Source organism: Lacerta agilis, chromosome 6 (assembly GCF_009819535.1).
Source record: "Lacerta agilis isolate rLacAgi1 chromosome 6, rLacAgi1.pri, whole genome shotgun sequence".
Classification (NCBI taxonomy): Eukaryota; Metazoa; Chordata; class Lepidosauria; order Squamata; family Lacertidae; genus Lacerta; species Lacerta agilis.
In genome coordinates this window covers 89,932,639-89,953,391 of record NC_046317.1, presented here as the reverse complement: position 1 = coordinate 89,953,391, position 20,753 = coordinate 89,932,639, and the positions used below count along the sequence as shown (strand labels likewise).

Sequence of the window (20,753 nt, the reverse complement as noted above, 5' to 3'; positions counted from 1 at the left end):
TAGAAAATTCTTTCCAGTAGCACCTTAGAGACCAACTGAGTTTGTTCTTGGTATGAGCAACTGAGTTTGTTTTTGGCATGCACACAAAAGCTCATACCAAGAACAAACTCAGTTGGTCTCTAAGGTGCTACTGGAAAGAATTTTCTATTTTGTTTCGACTATGGCAGACCAACACGGCTACCCACCTGTAACTTGTTTTGAAAAGAAAGCTAGAGCAGCTACTACCCTGTGAAGGATGGGTTCCTTCTACCACTTGAGGAGGGTTTTTAGTTTAGGGGAAAAAATGGCGAGCGGCAAAGTATAAGATTATGCAGAACGTGGAAAAAGTAGATGGAGGGTTTTGCCCCTCTCATAATGAGAGAATCCAATGAAGTTGGAACACTGGAAGATTCAGGACAGACAAAAGAACATACTATAGTTGAACTATAGAATTTGCAGCTACAAGATGGTCATCAATTTGTCTGGCATCAAAGGATAGGGCAAATTCATGGACCAAAAGGCTATCAAGGCGGGGTATAAATAATAAATTATTATTATTATAAATTATTATTATTATCAATGGATACCTGCGTTCTCTCTCGGCTGTCTTAAGCAGTATGCCTCTGGATACCAGTTGCTGGGAACAGCAGATGGGGAGAGCTCTGCTGCACTGCCTGCAGGATTCCCATAGGTGCCTGGTTGGCTACAATGAGAACAGGATGCTGGCCCTCCTTTGGCCCAATCTAGCTGCAGGGCTCTCCCAGGGTTTGAAATACGCCAGGCGCCTTTAGCACCTGGTTATCGGCTACTTGTGACCAAGTCAAGATGGCTGAGTGCCAGGATGGTACCTAACGTCTCCACCATTTGGAGGTGCGTGCCTGGGGATCCTAGGATTTTGCCTGTGTCCACACACTAGCAACACATCCTGTAGAATTGTACCCATTCTATTTTATCGGCACAAGCGGACTGAATTTCAGGAGCCCAAAAGTTGTGTTGAAAAATAATGACTTCCAAGCCGCCCGGCCTCAAAACGGCAAGTAGGAATTCCGTTTTGGTGACTGTAACCCTAGTTACGCGGGTGGCGCTGTGGGTTAAACCACTGTGCCGCTTGGGCTTGCCAATCGAAAGGTCGGTGGTTCGAATCCCCGCGACGGGGTGAGCTCCCGTTGTTCGGTCCCTGCTCCTGCCCACCTAGCAGTTCAAAAGCACCTCAAAGTGCAAGTAGATAAATAGGTACCGCTCCGGTGGGAAGGTAAACGGCATTTCCATGCGCTGCTCTGGTTTCGCCAGAAGCGGCTTAGTCATGCTGGCCACATGACCTGGAAAAACTGTGGACAAACGCCGGCGCCCTCGCCCAGTAAAGCAAGATGAGCGCTGCAACCCCAGAGTCGTTCGTGACTGGACTTAACTGTCAAGGGTCCCTTTACTGTTACCCTTTATGCCCTCTGTTACATTCTGAAGGGTTTCCCCCCTGCTCATCCATGGAACAGTGAGTGACACACTTGGCACTCCTTGTGCGGCTCGACTTCTCTTTTCCCTTACCAAAGTCCCAATGAAATGGGGTCTGCGTGTGCGTCACGGAAGCCTGAACTCAGCCAACCCCTTTTCGAACCTGCGCGTGTGTCGTTGCGCTACAAGGTAAGCTGTTTGCCAAATGGCACGGCCGGCTCTCGAGCGTGTGTCCCTGCCGCGGCGAGAAAGTGCAGCGACATATGCTGAAGTCGCAAAGCCGGTTGCGGCGTTTCCTGTCTTGTGACATTTGCCGGAGAAACAGAAGCTTTTCTGTCTCTCTCGCCGGTTCGAATTTACGGCTGGCTTGGCAGGTCATACATGCAGCAGAACTGAATTACCAGAGCTCCTTTTGCTTCTCCCCCCTCTCTCTACCTCCCACCAGCTTAGAATGCACACCTCACATTATACAGTCCTGTATACCTGAAGGAGCGTCTCCAACCCCATCGTTCAGCCCGGACACTGAGATCCAGCGCTGAGGGCCTTCTGTCGGTTCCCTCACTGCGAGAAGCAAAGCTACAGGGAAGAAGAAGAAGAAGAGTTTGGATTTGATATCCCGCTTTTCACTACCCTAAGGAGTCTCAAAGCGGCTAACATTCTCCTTTCCCTTCCTCCCCCACAACAAACACTCTGTGAAGTGAGTGGGGCTGAGAGACTTCAGAGAAGTGTGACTAGCCCAAGGTCACCCAGCAGCTGCATGTGGAGGAGTGGAGACACGAACCCGGTTCCCCAGATTACGAGTCTACTGCTCTTAACCACTACACCACACTGGCTCTACAGGGAACCAGGCAGAGGGCCTTCTCGGTAGTGGCGCCCGCCCTGTGGAACGCCCTCCCATCAGAAGTCAAGGGAATAAACAACTACCTGACATTCAGAAAATACCTGAAGGCAGCCCTGTTTAGGGAAGTTTTTAATCTGTGATATTTTAAATGTATTTTAATATTTGATGGAAGCCGCCCAGAGTGGCTGGGGAGACCCAGCCAGATGGGCAGGGTACAAATAATAAATTATTATTATTATTATTATTATTATTACGGAGTGTTTTTATGCTTGAATGTTGGAAAGGGGCAGGAATCACATCCTGGCCTGCTCAGTGGTAATGCGAACAGGGGCAAAAAATGGGCCGAGCAAAGGGGTGCAGCTAGTCCCTAGTTCTCAAACTTTCTTCTCTGGGCCAACTTTGACAATAAAAATGGACTCAGGCCACACCGAATTTTTTTTACCGATAAGAAATAACGTTGGAAAACAAAAAGAAATGACTTCTAGTAGTGTATTTTATAACATAGAACACAAAAGACCAAAATTTTAATAAGGATTGGGGGCAATTTATAATTTATCTTAAAAACCATTGTAAACAGTTAAAACTGTTAGCAGGACTGGAATAACACTTGGTAGTTTAATGGTGAATTTTGGACATAATGGTGATGTAAAAGGTTAGGATTGTCATAAAAGATGCAGGAGGAAATGATTAACAATATCACCCACAAAGGGAAGGAGGGAAGTCCAAGAGATTCTTTGGAATCTTGTTTTTATGTTGCAAAGGACTCTGGGGTTGCAGCGCTCATCTCGCTTTACTGGCCGAGGGAGCCGGTGTTTGTCTGCAGTTTTTCCGGGTCTTGTGGCCAGCATGACTAAGCCACTTCTGGCCAAACCAGAGCAGCGCATGGAAATGCCATTTTCCTTCCCGTCGGAGCGGTACCTATTTATCTACTTTGACATGCTTTCGAACTGCTAGGTTGGCAGGAGCTGGGACCGAGCAACGGGAGCTCACTTGTCGCGGGGATTCGAACTGCCGACCTTCTGATTGGCAAGCCCTAGGCTCTGTGGTTTAGACCACAGTGCCACCTGCATATATATATATCACAGAGAACACAAACTACCTTATAACATGGTCATGGTACATCCAGAAAGTATAAAAATGCAGCTCTATAAGAACATAAATCATTCCCAAAATATAATATTGATGGACCTTGAATCTACTTGCCGCACATCTGTCTTCTGGGATCTGAGGTTCTCTCTTCCTGATGTGGATCAAGCCCTCCTGTGTTCAGCAAAGGAGATCCAGTGTCTGAATGTTAACAGATTCATACAATTGTAGAGTTCTAAGGGACACCAAGGGTCATCTAGTCCAGCCCCTGCCATGCAGGAATCTTTTGCCCAACGTGAGGCTCGAACCCACAACCCTGAGATTAAGAGTCTCATGCTCTACTGGCTGAGCTATTAGCCAGCTTTGTGCAGCCCTCATCACCTGGTGTGGTGACCTGCGGGGAGAGTCTGTGAGCGCCATGCCTTCAAGGAGAAATCCATGTGGATGGGTGGGCAGACAGGCTCAGAGCAGGAGAATTCAGGCATTGCCTGAATTCTGTTTGTCGTTGTGCGACTTGGGCGGCCTAAACTCCCCACCACCGTACATACACACATCTCCTCCCAGGGTCTCAGGGCCAGGGCTTATTCCCAAACCCAGGGTAGTCGTTGCTGTCGCTCGGGGAGGTGAAAAGAGAAGAGAAGCCAAACTTGGGACTCTAGTACTGACCAACGAAATGCCCATGTGCTCATTGCTTTCTGCACTTGTTTGTCTTGGAGGAGGTACTGGCGGCAGCGGTAGAAATCTATCGGCCGCTTCCAACCAAGTGAAGATGCCCGGGCGCCAGGGTGGCATTTGACACCTCCACCCTCTGGAGGTGAATGTCTGGGGATCCCTGGATCTTGCCTTTCCTCCCCGCACACACCCTGTTGAATTCTACCTGCGATACAAGTTTCTTGCCGCTTGGCCCCCAAATGTCAACTAGAACAGGGCTCAGCAACCTTTTTCAGCCGTTGGCCGGTCCATGTCCCTCAGACCATGTGGTGGGCAAGACTATATTTTGGAGGGGGGGGAAGAGGAATGAATTCCTATGCCCCACAAATAACCCAGAGATGCATTTTAAATAAAAGCACATGTTCTACTCTTGTAAAAACACCAGGCAGGCCCCACAAATAACCCAGAGACGCATTTTAAATAAAACACACATTCTACTCATGTAAAAACACCAGGCAGGCCCCACAAATAACCCAGAGATGCATTTTAAACAAAAGGACACATTCTACTCATGTAAAAACACCAGGCAGGCCCCACAAATAACCCAGAGACGCATTTTAAATAAAAGGACACATTCTACTCATGTAAAAACAGCAGGCAGGCCCCACAAATAACCCAGAGACGCATTTTAACACATTTTACTCATGTAAAAACAGCAGGCAGGCCCCACAAATAACCCAGAGACGCATTTTATATAAAAGGACACATTCTACTCATGTAAAAACAGCAGGCAGGCCCCACAAATAACCCAGAGACGCATTTTAAATAAAAGGACACATTCTACGCACGTAAAAACACGCTGATTCTCTGACCGTCCATGGGCCGGATTGAGAAGGCGATTGGGCCGCATCCGGCCCACGGGCCTTAGGTTGGCTACCCCTGAACTAGAACATTCCATTTTAGCGGCTGTAAGCCTGGTTTCAGGAGCCATTTAGTGCCTAGCATAAATCTTAGGGTTTCCAACACTGAATTGGCGGCGGTTGTATTTTTGATGTGAGCTTTCTTCGTCGCGAAATGTGTTGCAGGAACAAACTTAACAAGCAGGTCAGCCCTGTGCACAGGTACACCTTCTCGCCCCACTAGTGATGGGTTCAGCTTCATTTTTTTTTAAAAGAATTCTTTATTGCAAACACATAGATACATCCATTATACATAAATAAAATGGAAAAAAGAAAAAAGAAAAGAGGAAGGAAAAGGAAAAAAAACAGAAAAAGAATAAAAACAAAAAAATAGAGCTAACTTCAAAAAACAAATACTTTCAAATTAACTTCTACGTAGATAGTACAAGCCTTCTTTACACAGCTTTGGCTTCGCTCCTTAATTCGAATTGTGACTTCGCGCTATCCACGAACGTACTTAGTAAATCAATCCCCCCAAGATAACTGTATTTAGATGGTAAGTCTTGGAGAAACAGTCTTGATTCCCAGTGGGATTTAGTCTACGCTAAGCCAAGCAGTGCTCTGGAAGCCTTCTTTTTCCATGTAATTTATATAAAGACACCCCGGGTTCAGCTTCAGCTGGGGCTTGTGCAGAACCTGCCCCCCCCTAAAAAAACAAACCCCTCCTGTTGCACGAGGCATCCTGGCCCTCCGCTTCTCCTCCTGCTGTGTTTATGCTGCTTCTAGCCTGCCGATTCCTCCCGGTCTCTGCAAAAAGTTATTTTAGCGTCGCTTTAGGAAGAGCTCCCTGGCGCTGTTGCTGTTTTTGTGGTCACGCTTGGCTGGGTGGGCGCCTCGCCAGCCAATTGGCGTGACCTTCAGTTAAGCGAGAACGCCGGAGGGTGGAAGGGGTGGGCAGATTTGGCCGTGGCGCCTGTTTACGTTAGTACAGGAGCTCCCTGTACTGTTGGCGGAGGAAGTCCAACTTCTCCAAGGGAACACACATGCCCTGCTCTCTCGGCAACCCGGTGACATCACCGCAGGGGGTGGGCGCAAAATGCACAAATGTGGGTGTTCCGTTTTAAGCCTCATGTGCTCCTCTCTTGTCTTTGGAGGCTGTGGTTGTATCTAAAGGCAAATGTGGAAACAGACTGTTTGGGTCGGGTGTTGTGGGAGAGTCCTGTTCAGAGGAGACTAGTCGAAGGTGGAAGGTCAAGGTTGTGGGCGGGACGGGACATAAAAACAAAGGGATTTTTTATTTTTAGGAGGGGGGTTCTGCAGAGTGCAAAATCTCCTGAGAACTTAATCCATGGGTAGGCAAACTAAGGCCCGGGGGCCGGATGCGGCCCAATCGCCTTCTCAATCCGGCCCACGGACAGTCCGGGAATCAGCATGTTTTTGCATGAGTAGAATGTGTCCTTTTATTTAAAATGCATCTCTGGGTTATTTGTGGGGCATAGGAATTCGTCCATTCCCCCCCCCCTTCCCAATATAGTCCGGCCCCCCACAAGGTCTAAGGGACAGTGGACCGGCCCCCAGCTGAAAAGGTTTTCTGACCCCCGCGGGCCTCAATCCCTTTGCCCGTGCTGTTCGCACATCTCAACATACCAATGTTTTGTTGAACTTCTGTTTTTAAGCGATTGATCTGTAAGCTGAAACGGGGGACCGGTTGGTTGATAAACCGGAGGATAAATATGTGTTGTGTATAAACGCTGTTTTGTGACCTTTTTTTTTAAATAAAAAAACCCCCATAATACAGAAAGCATAATCCTTGAGGGCGAGAAAAGACTTAATTCCAGGAACAGCAGTGTTTCACTTGCATGAAGGCCGCTCCTAGTGAGCAGCTGTGGCAGGTTCTGTGCAGGGATTTATGCCGGAATTGCTCTTCTTGACAATGTGTTGTTGTTGTTGTTGTGTTTCCTGCAGAAAGTTGTCTGAGAAGGCGGGGATTGACGAGGTCATAGCGGCTGCCGTCCTCACGAGTCTGTCCACCAGCCCGGTTGTGCTTAACAACCCACCCAACGGTTTCAGCGCAGGTACTGCAAAGACGGGGAGGAGAGGGGAGGTTGGGCTTTGAGATGAGCAATGCCTGCTTCCTAATATTGTCCCAGGTAATTTTACAAGGTGTCTCTACCCCGTTTGGGTTTCTGCAGCATGTCGCGTTTTACGGTTCGCGGCACATGTGCGGCCGACTTTTGATCCATTGTGCCGTGTCTGCCAAATGATTTATATTTCAAATACTATAGATATAGATATATACACTGCTTGATTGTAAAAAAATAAATTAAAAAATCCTCAAATCAGTTTGCGAAAAAGATAAAACAATAAAATGATAACTGAGAAGAAGTGACAACAGAAGAAAGCTTAAATAAAATAAAAACAGATTATTGTTTTTAAAATGTATTTTTTAATTTTTTTTCAAAACATCCACAAAACACATACTAATACAACAACTTCCAACACCACAATTACAAAAACAAAATATACATACTACAAAACTACAAAAATGAAAAACGAAAAAAAATTCTTTAAAAGTGTTTCTTTCCTTAACATGGTTGCTAGACTTCCTCACGTCTTCCCTTGTTCATTGTCCTTCATCTCTAGTAATTTCTTAACATTGTCTAACCATATTTTCCAAAAAAAAATCTTACCTATTTCTTAAATTATTTGCTTAATTCATTATTTCACATTTCATTAACACTTAACCTAATTCTAAATCTGCAGTCTAATATTTCTTCCAAGTTCTTTCTAAATTTCTATCTTTAGAATAAAAACAGATTAAAAGTCACATGAACTTTCTGAACATCTAGATAAAGGTAAAGTGACCCCTGACCATTAGGTCCAGTCATGTCCGACTCTGGGGTTGCGCCGCTCATCTCGCCCTATAGGCCGAGGGAGCCGCCGTTTGTCCGCAGACAGCTTCCAGGTCATGTTGTCAGTATGACTAAGCCGCTTCTGGCAAACCAGAGCAGCGCACGGAAACGACATTTACCTTCCCGCTGGAGCGGTACCTATTTATCTACTTGCACTTTGATGTGCCTTCGAACTGCTAGGTTGGCAGGAGCTGGGACCGAGCAACGGGAGCTCACATCTAGATAGCAGGGTGCCGAAAGGAGTAGTTAGGGAATCCTAAAGTGTAGGTGCTGTCACACTAAAAGACTGGGTTTTTACAAATGCACCTGTAACGGTGCCAACTTCGATTGAAGTGGGCGCATACGGGAAAGGCGATCTTGTCTTAAGAGACAATGGAGTGCACCTTTGGGGGTGAAGTCAGATTGCTGCACCGAAATGACTTCCCTGGAGCGCAAGCCTGAGCAGTGTGTAGGAAGGTCCTGGGCTGCCCTCTTGGCCTTGCCGATGGGGTCCAAAGGAATCGCAACAATACCAGCACAACGCGTAGGCTAATAGTCAGTAGAAAAGATATGATAGAATAATGATATCATTCAAATTATAGGAATAAGCCCATCAAAGTTCATATGTACAGTATAACAGAGCGGTAGCGAGGGCCGTCAAGCCGTGTCTTCAAAACAGATGTCAAACGTTTCAACGGAAGACGTCTTCATCAGCCAATATTTTTCAACAGAGTAGATACCTAGTGAGCACTGATCCTTCGCATGAATCTTACAAATTCTGTTGAAAAATATCGGCTGATGAAGACTGTTACGAAACAGTAGCATCATTCTGGAGACACTTTCCTTTTGAGACGTCTTTCGTCGAAACTTTTGAAAAGCTATTGAGAGACTTTACTTTTGAGATGTCTTCTGTTGATGCTTTTGAAAAACTATTTGTGAGACTGTCCTTAGACATCTGATTTGAACACACAGCTTGACGGTCCTCGCTACCACTCTGTTATACAGGTGAAACTCGAAAAATTAGAATATTGTGGAAAAGTCCATTTATGTAAGCAATTGTTTTCATTAGCTACTGGAGTTTAATATATGAGATATATGACATGCAAAGCGAGATATGTCAAGCCTTTATTTGTTATAATTGTGATGATGAGAACCCCAAAGTTGAAATTGTTGATTTGGGGTTCTCATCAGCTGTATGCCATAATCATCACAATTATAACAAATAAAGGCTTGACATAGACTCATGACATGCAAAGCGAGATATCTCATATATTAGCTTCACCTTTTAAGTTGAATTACTGAAAGAAATGAACCTTTCCATGATATTCTAATTTTTTGAGTTTCACCTGTATTGTACATATGAACTTTTATTGGCTTACTCCTATAATTTGAATGATATAATTATTCTATCATATATTTTCTACTAACTATTAGCCTACGTGTTGTGTTTGTATTGTTGCGATTAGTTCTTGTTGCAACACGGGTTTGTTTTGGGGGTCCAAAGGAAAGCAGAGCAAGACGTCTTGGCACCAGTTGGGCTGCAGGAGTTGCCAGAAGGAAGCATACGAGACACAATCCAACCGCCTTAGGGACTCCACTCTGGATTTGTGTAGGGTTTACTCCATAGCCTTTTCTTCTCCCGACGATGTCCTGCAAGGCGGCGGAGGTTTAGGACCTGAGTTTTCTTTCTCCTAGATGGGCTCCCTTCTCAGGTTGACTATTCCCATGATCTATTCCCTCAGCAGAAACCTCCTTCTTGACCATTGAACCCACTATTGGTCTCGCCCGTCCAATCTGCCGGAGCCTGCCTTCGCGTGCAGGAGAAGGCAAAACAGGTTGTCAAACAAGGCTTTGCATACCTTGAAACCAGCCTGGTAGCAAATCGGCTAGATCTCTGAGTCCAGGTGTTACATGCTGACAAGGCTACTTGCAGCTTTTGTAACGATTTTTATTTTTTACTTTTTAAGCTGCCACGGGACCATTTGGGGTGCCTGGCCCATGCCAAGCTCTTTGCACCCCCGGCTTAGCCTTGTTCACCAGGATCTCCGCTTGCATCATCATCATCATCATCATCATCATCATCATATTTATACCCCACCCATCTGGCTGGGTCTCCCCAGCCACTCCGGGCAGCTCCCAACAGAATATTAAAAACACAATAAAACATCAAACATTAAAAACTTCCCTTAACAGGGTTGCCTTCAGATGTCTTCTAAAAGCCAGATAGTTGTTTATTTCCTGGACATCTGATGGGAGGGCGTTCCACAGGGCGGGTGCCACCACCGAGAAGGCCCTCTGCCTGGTTCCCTGTAACCTCACTTCTTGCAGAGAGGGAACCAGCAGAAGACCCTTGGAGGAGACACTCCTTCAGATATACTGGGCCGTTCAGGGCTTTAAAGGTCAGCACCAACACTTTGAATTGTGCTCAGAAACGTACTGGGATGGAGCATGGAAAGAGGTGTTCTGACTTTTGCATGGTTGGAACGAAGCCTGCTTCACCAGCTGCCCTGCTGTCTCTTCACTCTGGCCCTGCTGGCATCCGGCCCTCGGAAGGTTCTGCACAAAGGGATGTGGCCCTCAGAATGAAAATGGTTCTGGCACCTGGTTGTTTTTGGTGTTTTAGGCATGCTTGGGGTGGCCAGTGAGTGTGGTGAGGTGCAGTTCTGACGTCATTTTTTTCTACCCCGTGGCAGAAACCAACGGTGATGTTTGGAAGGAAGTTCCGGCCATGTCCTCCAGCTGCAGCAGCAGCAGTAACAACAGCGGCGACTGGAGCTGGGACCCTCCCAGTGACCTCTCCACCCCTTCGACGCCGTCTCCACCGCTGTCCACGGATGCTCCCGCCAGCTTCCTTCCCTCGCTGCAGTCGGAGCTGGAGGAGACCGAGGCGACTCACTTCCTGTTTGGTGACCCCATCCCCAGGAAGAGGAAGGTGAGAGAGTGGGGGCAAGGGTGGCATCTTGGGAAAGAACCGTAGAGTCGGAAGGGACCCCAAGGGTCATCCAATCCAGCCCCTTGCAATGCAGGAATCTCAGCTAAAGAATTACTGACAGGTGGTCACCCAACCGCCGCTGAAATACCTGCAAGGAAGGAGAGTCCACAACCTCCCAAGGGCGACCGTTCTACTGCTGAACATCTCTTATTGTCAGGCTTGTTGAGCTCAACCCACAGATTAACGCATAATCTGTGATCCTACAAGTCTCTGATTGCGGCGGCTTGGTAGCCTTTTAGCCCCGATCTTCCAGGGCTGAACAGGTTTCTAGTCCCCAGGATAGGCGTTGAGACTCCGAGGTGGCCCTGAAAATGGTCCTTTCTCCCGTTTCTCACAGAACTCCACCAAGGTGATGTTCAAGTGTTTGTGGAAGAACTGCGGGAAGGTGTTGAGCAGTTCCTCTGGGATGCAGAAGCACATCAGGACCACCCATCTGGGGTAGGTTTGGGCACCCCTGGTCGTGCCTTGTGGGCCCGTTCAGTTGCTGGCACCATGGGCAGGTTGGGTTTGGAGTGGGGCGAAATGTTGACATGTTTGCACGCTTAAACCCATTTTTGGAAGTGGGAAGATGAAGAGGGGAAAGAGTTATGTGTGTAGGACTTGCGTATTTGCAACCAGTAACGCATATTCTGTAGAAGCAACTAGAGAAGTAAGTGCAGAGGCACTGGTGGCAGGAGGGAGCTAAGTATTGGAGGGCATCAGGAACATGGAAGAGCCAAAACTTCATGGCAGGACACATAGGAAGAGTTTGGATTGGATTTGATATCCCGCTTTATCCCTACCCGAAGGAATCTCAAAGCGGCTAACATTCTCCTTTCCCTTCCTCCCCCCCACAACAAACACTGTGAGGTGAGTGGGGCTGAGAGACTTCAAAGAAGTGTGACTAGCCCAAGGTCACCCAGCAGCTGCATGTGGAGGAGCAGGGAAGCGAACCCAGTTCACCAGATTATGAGTCTACTCCCCTGCCTCAACCGCTGCTACATAGATTTCAAGCCCCCATGTTCTTGTGGAATCCACTAGGCTAGATTACTGCAATGTGCTATACTTTGGGGCTGCCCTTGAAGACTGTTGGGAAACTGCAGTTAGTACAGTGTGGCTCCTAGATTATCAACCGTGTTATGCCAGCTGCGCTGGCTCTTAAGTCCGTTTTTGGGCCGAATTCAGAGCTCTGGCTTTGACCTATGAAGTCTTTTGTGGTTCGGGGACCAGGATGTTTCATGGCTTAGAACAGTGGTTCTCAAAGGGCAATGAAATAAATAATTACTGTACACATTTCAGTGTCTTATAGTATTTTATCAAAAAAGTTTTTTATTTTTTGCTGAATATGTATAAATATATTTCCAAAATGAGAGCGAGAGTATCGAATGATACCGAGGACAATCCTAGTTACGTTTTCCAATGTATGTATCAATAAAAAATGAATCAAGCAATAAAAACAGTATGGCGCGAGCAAATTTTTATTCTGAAAGTGTCGCCCAGAGGGGGGGGGGAAGCTTGAGAACTACTGGCTTAGCTTGGTTGGACTTTGCAGTCTCAGTTAAAGGTGACAAGAGACCTGATCTGGCCATTAGGACATTTGGGGGGGGGGGAGTTTTGAAAATTTCTTCGGTGAGAGAGTCTTTAAAAATACATTTTTTGGGTGTGAGGAACTCAAATCTATTTTTGTGATTGGACAACATTTAGCTGGTTAAGTCTACGTTTGATGAAGGAGCACAGGAACTGTTTTCGAAAAGTATTTTAATTTCACCTTCTGAAAACGTTAGGTCATGATAAATGAAGTACTTGTCAATCATTTTGAATTATTTCTATGCAGTTTTACTCACCAAGCAGAAAACTAAATTGTATTAATTGAACCAAAATACCTTTCGAATTCCCCAGTCGCGTTACAACTTCTTAGCACCCCCTCATCTTTGGAATTTGAAGGGGGGAAAGCTGAAAAATTAAACGTGTGCTACCGGACGTGTATCAGGAACCTTCAGGTAGTGATAAACTGAGAGCCTTCGGCAACCTGGCGCCCTCCAGATTTTGTGGACCAGAAGTCCCACCAGCCTGTGCTGATTGGGGCTGATGGGATTTATGGTGCCAGACATTTGGAGGGCACCGGGTTGCCGAAGGCTGTGATCGCAGAAGGGAGACACCATCAGCATCCACCAGTAGAATTATCCAGCTGAGCTCATTTTTTAAAATACTGGCCCCGCTTCATGCGCGATCTTTCTTCACCCCTAATTCCAGTGGCTGCTGATGGCCCCCCTCCATTATTATTACACACTTACACTTATCAAACCTTTATTAGGCATTTACATGTAAAATCGCGAGAGAAAGAATCACATACAGGAACTTTAAAATATATATACACAAAGAAACAACAATTAAACTCATAGGCTGATTGTATGTGTGTGTTAGTAAAATCTAGAATTTCGTCCTGTTAAAGTACTCCTTGAAGCACTGCTGCCAAAAACTCGGCTACCCCCGCAGTCACCCCTTGGTCAACGTCAGAGAGACAGAATCCAACACTTCCACCGTGCTGCGGTTTCAAACCGTCCAAAAGGGGGGACAACACACGTTCACGCAGCGTACTGTGTAGTGGGCAATAAAAGAGAATATGCTCCACAGTGTCCGGGACATTCAGGGGACATCTGCAGTATCTCTTGTTTCTGGGAATATTCTGATATCTACCCCTGACAAATGCCGAGGGAAAGATATTCAGTCGGGCCAGCATGGGCTGGTATTATTAGTTTAGTAACATAGTTATTATTTTTTACTTCCGCCAGAAGGAAAGCTGACCTGGATCAGAGCGACGGGGAGGAAGACTTCTACTACACGGAGCTGGACGTCAACGTGGACTCCTTGACGGACGGCCTGTCCAGCCTGACCCCCGTCTCCCCCACCTCCTCTGTGCCCCCGGCCTTTCCCACCCTGGAGGAGGTGCAGCAGCCAGAGCCGGGGGCTCCTTCGTTCAGTCCAGACATTTCCGCGGCGCCTCACCCGAGCCAGTTGGCGCACATGGCCATCCTCAGCCAGTCGGCGCCCACGAGCGTCTGCCACATCCAAGCCGACCATGCGTACCAGGTGGGCTCTCCGGAATGGAGCGCTGGCTGGAGCTTGGGGCAGGGGCAAGGAACCTTTTTCAGCTTGGGGCGGGGGGCCATATCACCTCATGCGCAACCTTCTGGGGGCCGCTTGCCCAGAGAGGCAGAACGGGACAGAGCAAAAGTTGCAGCTATGCAAAGGTCAGAGGCTTCTACGCGTAACATACCTCTCTATCTTGCTTCCAGACAAGCGATATTATTTTATTACATTCGTATCCTGCGTATTCTTCCCGCGTTTTATTCTCAGAACAACAACCCTGCGAGGTAGGCTAGGCTGGGAGTGAGCGAATGGCCCAAGGCCACCCAGCGAGCTTCACGGCTGAGCAGGGATTCAAACCCGGGACTCCCAGGGTCCTAGCCCAGCACTCTAACTACTACGCTGCCACCCCTGGCTGTCAAGGATTCATTTCAACCATGCAAAAGCACTCGGAACAGGGTGTGGCCCCTGGGGAGGGGAAAGGGCTGCAGGGAGAAACCGGGGTGGGGTCGGGGACAGCATTTGGCCCGCCCAGGCCGGACACCCCCCACCCCTGGTTTAGTGGGGGTTGGATATGAATAGCTGGGGGAAATGCTCACCGCATAAGGACGACTCAGGAGCCCCGATATGGGGCAGAGCCAGGTTTTCCTGTGTCCCCCCCCCAACCCTCAAAATTTGGTGACCTGCTGGTTTCTAAAAACAAAACGAGAAAATGCCACTTTGCTTTGATTTCCAGGCAACGGGTCCTGCCGGCGTGCTGGCTGATCTGAAAGCGCCACCCACTGGAATGGAAATCAGCATATCATGGCAGCAGCCAACATTTTTCCCACCTCTGCCCCCTGTCCTTTTTAAAAGCCCCCCGGTAAGTAACCCAGAGGGCCACATCCGTCTCCTCCCCTCCCCTCTGCCAGTGTGGTGCAGTGGTTAGAGCAGGAGTCCCCAAACTATTTTTTTTTAAAGATATTTTATTATTTTCACATTAAACAACAAAGACACAATACATGCACAAATACACAATAAAAAAAAACATAATAAACACATCTAACAAAAACCACAAAAAATAAAAGAAAACTTATACATACCTACATAAACAGAAACAATAAACTATCATTATTTAATTCTAGTTTCTATCTTCTTTGGGGGGGGGGACTTCCCCCGCTCCCTCAACTGCGTTCAGTATCAATATACTTTAGTAACTTTGTATCTTTTTTCTTAACATTAACCACTCTTCTTAATAGTCTTCAAGACATTAATTAATCAAATATAGTTCATTACTTAGATTACATATCCTAAAACATTCTTAGACATTTAAATCGTTCATAACAATACTTCTTGTATACAGTTTTATCTAACATCAACTAGCTAAAGCCAATTCACCAAGCTAATTCTGCTCAAATATCCAATTTTACACGATTTTTTAAATAGTCCTTAAATTTCTTCCAATCCTGTTGCACCTTCTCCCCAAACTAAGGCCCGGGGGCTGGATGCGGCCCATTCGCCTTCTAAATCCAACCCGCGGGCGGTCCGGGAATCAGCGTGTTTTTACATGAGTAGAATGTGTCCTTTTATTTAAAATGCATCTCTGGGTTATTTGTGGGGCATAGGAATTCGTTCATATTTTTTCCCCAAAAAATATAGTCCGGCCCCCCACATGGTCTGAGGGACAGTGGACCGGCCCCCTGCTGAAAGGTTTGCTGACCCCTGGGTTAGAGTGTTGTACTATGAGCTGGGAGATCAGGGTTCGAATCCTCTGCTCAGCCATGAAGCTCTCGCTGGCCGTTGTTACCTTGGGCCAGCCACCATCTCTCAGCCTAACCTACCTCTTAGGGTCGTCGTTGCGATGGGCGGGGTGGGGGTGGGGGGAACCGTGTACACCGCTTTGAACTCCTTAGAAGAACAGGTGGTATATGAATGTAATAAAGTATAAATGGACGGCTATCTGTCCTGGATGCTTTAGCCGAGATTCCGAAATAAATGTAATTAAGAACTCTGGCCAGAGGTTTCAACCAAAAAGATGCGTTTACTCGTAAGTAAATACAAATGTAGTATCAACCCTGTTAAGAATTACAGTCTTAAATGAAGAAATAGTTTCACATTGAAAAATCCCTTGAAAGTCTTTTAGAAGTTGATGTAAGGGCTTCTACGACGGGTGTCAGATGTATAACGAGACAACTGGAGACCAGGACAGGGCCCCGTTTCGGCGTAGATGCCTTCCTCAGCTGGCAATATCAAATAATATTAGATAGTACGGAGTACATCAAGTTTCAGTAATTAAGATTTTACAAAGATCATTATTAGACAGCATCAAACGAATTATATCAAGGTTTTAAACAAGATTTTAAAGTATCATTCACTAAATAAGATTTAATAAAGGTCATCATTCAGCAACATCAAAAGAATTACAGAAGTTTTTAAAGTATCATTCTAATAAATGGACCAAACTACCTACACCGAAACGGGGCCCTGTCCTGGTCTCCCTGGTCTCCAGTTGTTTCGTTATACATCTGACACCCATTGTAGAAGCCCTTACATCAACTTCTAAGAGACTTTCAAGGGATTTTTCAATGTGAAACTATTTCTTCATTTAAGACTGTAATTCTTAACAGGATTGATACTATATTTGTATTTACTTACAAGTAAACGCATCTTTTTGGTTGAAACATCTGGCCAGAGTTCTTAATTATATTTATTTAGCTGAGATTCCTGCACTGCAGGGGGTTGGAATAGATAACCCCCAGGTGCCCTTCCAACCCTACAATTATTTGAAATAAATAAATGAATGAGGCTGCTGGCTACAGAGATCCATTGGTGGTAGTCACCGCCCATCATTGCCTCTAATTTAGATGCCCCTCGTTGCGTTGGTGGGGGGGGTACGTCTTTGGCGGCAGAAGATGCAGCTGGTCCCGTGTTGGTCTCTGAACATAAGACGAGCGCTGCAGGATGAGGCCAGTGGCCCATCCAATCCAGCATCCTCTTCTCACAGTGGCCGACCGCAGGCCTGTGGGAAAGCTGCAAGCAGGATTCGAATTTGGAAGCATTGCTGTTTGTGACTGGAGGCAGAGCATAGCTGTCATGAGTTAGCAGCCTTCGATAGCTGTCTCCTCCTCTGCTGCTGGCCCCCCCCCCCCCGGCCCCAGAGTTGTATCGCTGCTGCTCTGATTGCTGCACAGTTAGGGCACGATGCACAAAAATAACATTTTTTTCTCCTCTCCCCCCCCCCCCCCAGGGCTGCCTAACCCCTATCCGGCCTGCTGACATAGGAGAAAAGCGCCCACAGGCCCCTCCTGTGCCCGCTGCCAAGGGGCACCCATCAGTGCCCTCTTCCATGCCAAAGCCTGCCACGGGGACAAGGTGAGTTGGCCAGGTGGTGCTCTTGCTTACGCCCCCCCCATCCACGTTTTGGTGTCTCTGTTTTGAAAATAGAACGGAAATTTGCATCTCTTCCCCTTAGCCTCTTAAAAGGTTTTGGTTTTCACACTACTACTAGTAGTAATAATAATAATAATAATAATAATAATAATAATAATAATAATAATTTATTTATACCCCGCCCAACTGGCTGGGCTTCCCCAGCCACTCTGGCCGGCTCCCAACAAAATATTAAAACACAACAATCCATCAAACATTAAAAGCTTCGGTAAACAGGGCTGCCTTCAGATGTCTTCTAAAAGTCTGGTAGTTGTTGTTCTCTTTGACATCTGGTGGGAGGGCGTTCCACAGGGCGGGTGCCACTACCGAGAAGGCCCTCTGCCTGGTTCCCTGTAACTTGGCTTCTCGCAGGCTCTGCGAGAAATCTAGGGTGAGGGTGCATTTAAGGGGAAAGGAGTTGTTTCTGGCATACTGAACATTGAAACTTGCATGTGTGCCTCCGGAGTAGAATGAGAACCATTTGACACTTGAGGTGCTTCCGGAGAGAGAAAGTTGAGCAATGCCCAATTGAGATCTGTTCTGCTTTAAGCTTCCCATGAAATAGCAACTCTCCTTCCAGACTTTGAGGACCCACATAAGCACCTGTAGGTAGTCCACCTTTTCCCATCCCCAAATGTGCTGGTGATGGTGGGGTTTTCATTGGGGCTGAGGTGGGAGGAAAGGGTTAAAAACTTCTGGACACCCACCCACCCCAACCTCTCTCACTCCATCCTGCACTTGTCACCACGCACCCCGTGGTGAAGTTTGGGTGTGTGTGAAAAGAAACTTCCAATAAAAGCAGCACTGTTTGGAAAGTGAAGGGTTAAAGTGATGGAGTCGGTTCCTAGAGGGAGGAAACAGGCCACTTGCCATCTTCAGCTGGCAAAAGTGCTCAGCTGTTCCATTATGTTTTTTTAAAAAAACCTAGAGAAAGTCGTGGGTGGGGGAAAGGTCTGATTTTCTGCGTTCTGGAGAAAATCAGAAGGCAAAACAGGAGAGGAGCATACTTCGCCTGCAAGGTCATGCAGATAATCCTGTAAAATAAAATTTAAAAAGTGAACAAAGCCAGTCTATTCCACTGTAGATGTCCCTTGTAGAAGCAGCCTTGATTGCTTTTTGGTTTTGCTTTCTGGATAGATGGACCTATAAGGGTTACATTTCACCTTGGCCAAACCCTGGGATCTTCTGCCTTAGAGAAACGGGCGTTTTGCCACCGAGACTCGACCTCTCCTGCTTCCTGTGCTCTGACCCCTCGAGGAAGCACCGGCCGGCCGTTCGACCTCTCCGCACAGGCAGCTCCTCCTCTCGCCCTCTCCCTCAACGGCCTTTTCTGCTCTGCCCCTTTGCAGGAAGCCTCGCGGCGAGGCCAAGAAGTGCCGCAAAGTGTACGGGATGGAGAACCGCAACATGTGGTGCACGGCCTGTCGCTGGAAGAAGGCCTGCCAGCGGTTTGTCGACTGAGCCGAGTCTCCCTGCGGGCCCAGCTCCGGGGAGGACGCCCGCCTGGGCTCTCCCCCCCCCTCCTCCTCGTCGCGCAATTTGCACTTCTGTGCCTTCCAGCCTGACCTCCCTGGCTGTCCGCCCCCTTCCTGGCAGCACCGCCCTCTTCCCCCACCCTGCCCCCACCCAAGGTGGGGACTCCCATCTGTGCCTTGGCTCAGGAAGAAGGAGAGTCTGCTGCGGACGGTGGCAGCGTAGCTTTGCAAGGAGGAAGGAAGGGACCCCTGCCCTTCCCAAGCTGTGTGCACGGCCCGTGCAGGCCCTCTCGACCCCCACAATAGGAACACTCTGGTGCTCTTTTCTCCTAACCTTTTTTTAAAAAAATACCTGCCACCAACCTTTCTTGGTCAAATGGCAGCTTTTTCCACATCCGCACATGTGAAGATCGAGCCTTTTTTCTGTAGGGGTGGGTGGGTTCTGTTTGAAATAAGCTATTTCTTTTCCTTCTCCCTTTATCCTTACCTCCTCTCCTTTGTAGCCTCAAGGTCAGAGGTGGGGAACCTTTAGCCTGCGAGAAGACGCTCAACTGCAGCTCCCAGCAACCCTGGTCATTGGCCACGTAGGCTGGGGCTGATGGGAGTTGGAGTCCAGCAACCCTTGGGGAGGGTCCCGTCCCCCCCTGCTCTCTAGGGTCTGAGGCGAGGGGGACAGCCAGCAGTGCCCTGTGAGAAAGCTGCCGAACCTTGGCGAATCAGGCATAAGACATAAAGGAAATGCCCCAATCTCCAGCCCCTTAAGCTGTATTGGCTGCAACACAATTTTCAGAAACGGAAAGGTGTTTTGTGTTTGTTTTTGTATAGATTTTGAAGGTAGTAGCGAGTCTAATCTAGGACTCTGGTGCAGTTGCAGGGGTGGGGTGTGTGTGTGGGAATCTGTAGGGTGTCCTTGGAGCCTGAGAAGTTTTATCTCCCCTGCCTTCTCTCTTCCACCTCCACCCTCCAAGGCACGGAGAAGGAGGCTGCATTTATAGGAAACGTCCGGACTTTTGCAACCTGGTCCCATGGTGGATTTGTGAATACCTTGGTCTCTTGCAAGAAATAAGCTATGCACGGGAAAGGCAGCCTGCTCCCCGCCCCCCCCAAAGAAGAGCCGGAATGAATTTGCATCACAAGTTACTCTGACCACACAAAGGAACACTTCAACTTGTGCAATCCCAGACTCTCTCGAATTTTGTGTGTGCTGGCAGGAAATCAGGAAATGGATCTGCGGCAGGTTTTGACTTGGGTGCCGGATGCGGGTGGCAAAGTTGAAATTTCAGTGACGAGACTCGCAACTCCCTCCCACCCGACAATTCTGGCTCGAATTTGAATTTTGGAATCAGGATTTTCTGAGTTTCTTATTTGGAGGAAACTTGCCAAATGTCGAACATTGAGGTTTCATTTAGGTCTGTTTTTTTCAATCTCCCTTCCACCTTCTGAACTGCTGCGGCTTTTTTGTGTGTGTGTGTGGGGGAAGTAATTGCCATTTTGTAGCCGTTCTTGGGGTGGGGTGGGGTCCGAACCAAGCAGTGATGAGCTTGCTTGCACTTAAATGCACCAGATGCCAGAATGATGTGCTTTGAATGGAATTAGTCCATTGCACCTGTGTCATTGGACACACAGTGCAAAGGCATGACCTTTCTGGAGAACTCTACACAACCTCCCCAGCCCACCCACTTCCTGCAGTGTCTTGGGTCTCCCTTTCATTTGGGGTGGGGAGGGGTCGCTCTTGTGCAGTGGAAGTCCTCATTGCAGCTGTTTCCTAAACCTTTTTTTTTAATTTGGGAAAGTGAACATTGATTTTATTTTTTCTCAAGTATCGCACCTGTAAAACATGTTGATATTCTTACCCAAAATTCATCCATCTCCATAAATATTTAGCTAGGTTGTTAGAATTTTTTTCCTCCCCCCCCCTTTTTTTAGGAGCCAAGTCTTTATAACCAAACTAATCCTGTTATGGTTTTAAATGTTTTGCCCCCTTTTTTTTTTGTTTTGTTTTTCGTGCCACACTTC

At 47.3% G+C, this 20,753-nt stretch overlaps 1 protein-coding gene across 2 annotated transcripts in view; it reads left to right on the top strand.

The window, feature by feature from the left end:
- The window catches only part of SLC2A4RG (SLC2A4 regulator), a 41,794-nt gene extending 23,018 nt beyond the window's left edge, over nt 1–18,776 (top strand). Inside the window, exons 3-9 of one of the 2 annotated variants that reach the window (XM_033153794.1) lie at nt 6,871–6,980; nt 10,490–10,728; nt 11,126–11,226; nt 13,560–13,857; nt 14,591–14,716; nt 17,081–17,205; nt 18,612–18,776. In XM_033153794.1, coding sequence (XP_033009685.1) covers nt 6,871–6,980; nt 10,490–10,728; nt 11,126–11,226; nt 13,560–13,857; nt 14,591–14,716; nt 17,081–17,205; nt 18,612–18,723 — 1,111 coding nt within the window. In that variant the 3' untranslated portion in view covers nt 18,724–18,776. The remainder of the gene's footprint in view (nt 1–6,870; nt 6,981–10,489; nt 10,729–11,125; nt 11,227–13,559; nt 13,858–14,590; nt 14,717–17,080; nt 17,206–18,611) is intronic. The other variant, XM_033153795.1, reaches the window with a different exon arrangement.
- The last annotated feature ends 1,977 nt before the right edge of the window (nt 18,777–20,753 follow it).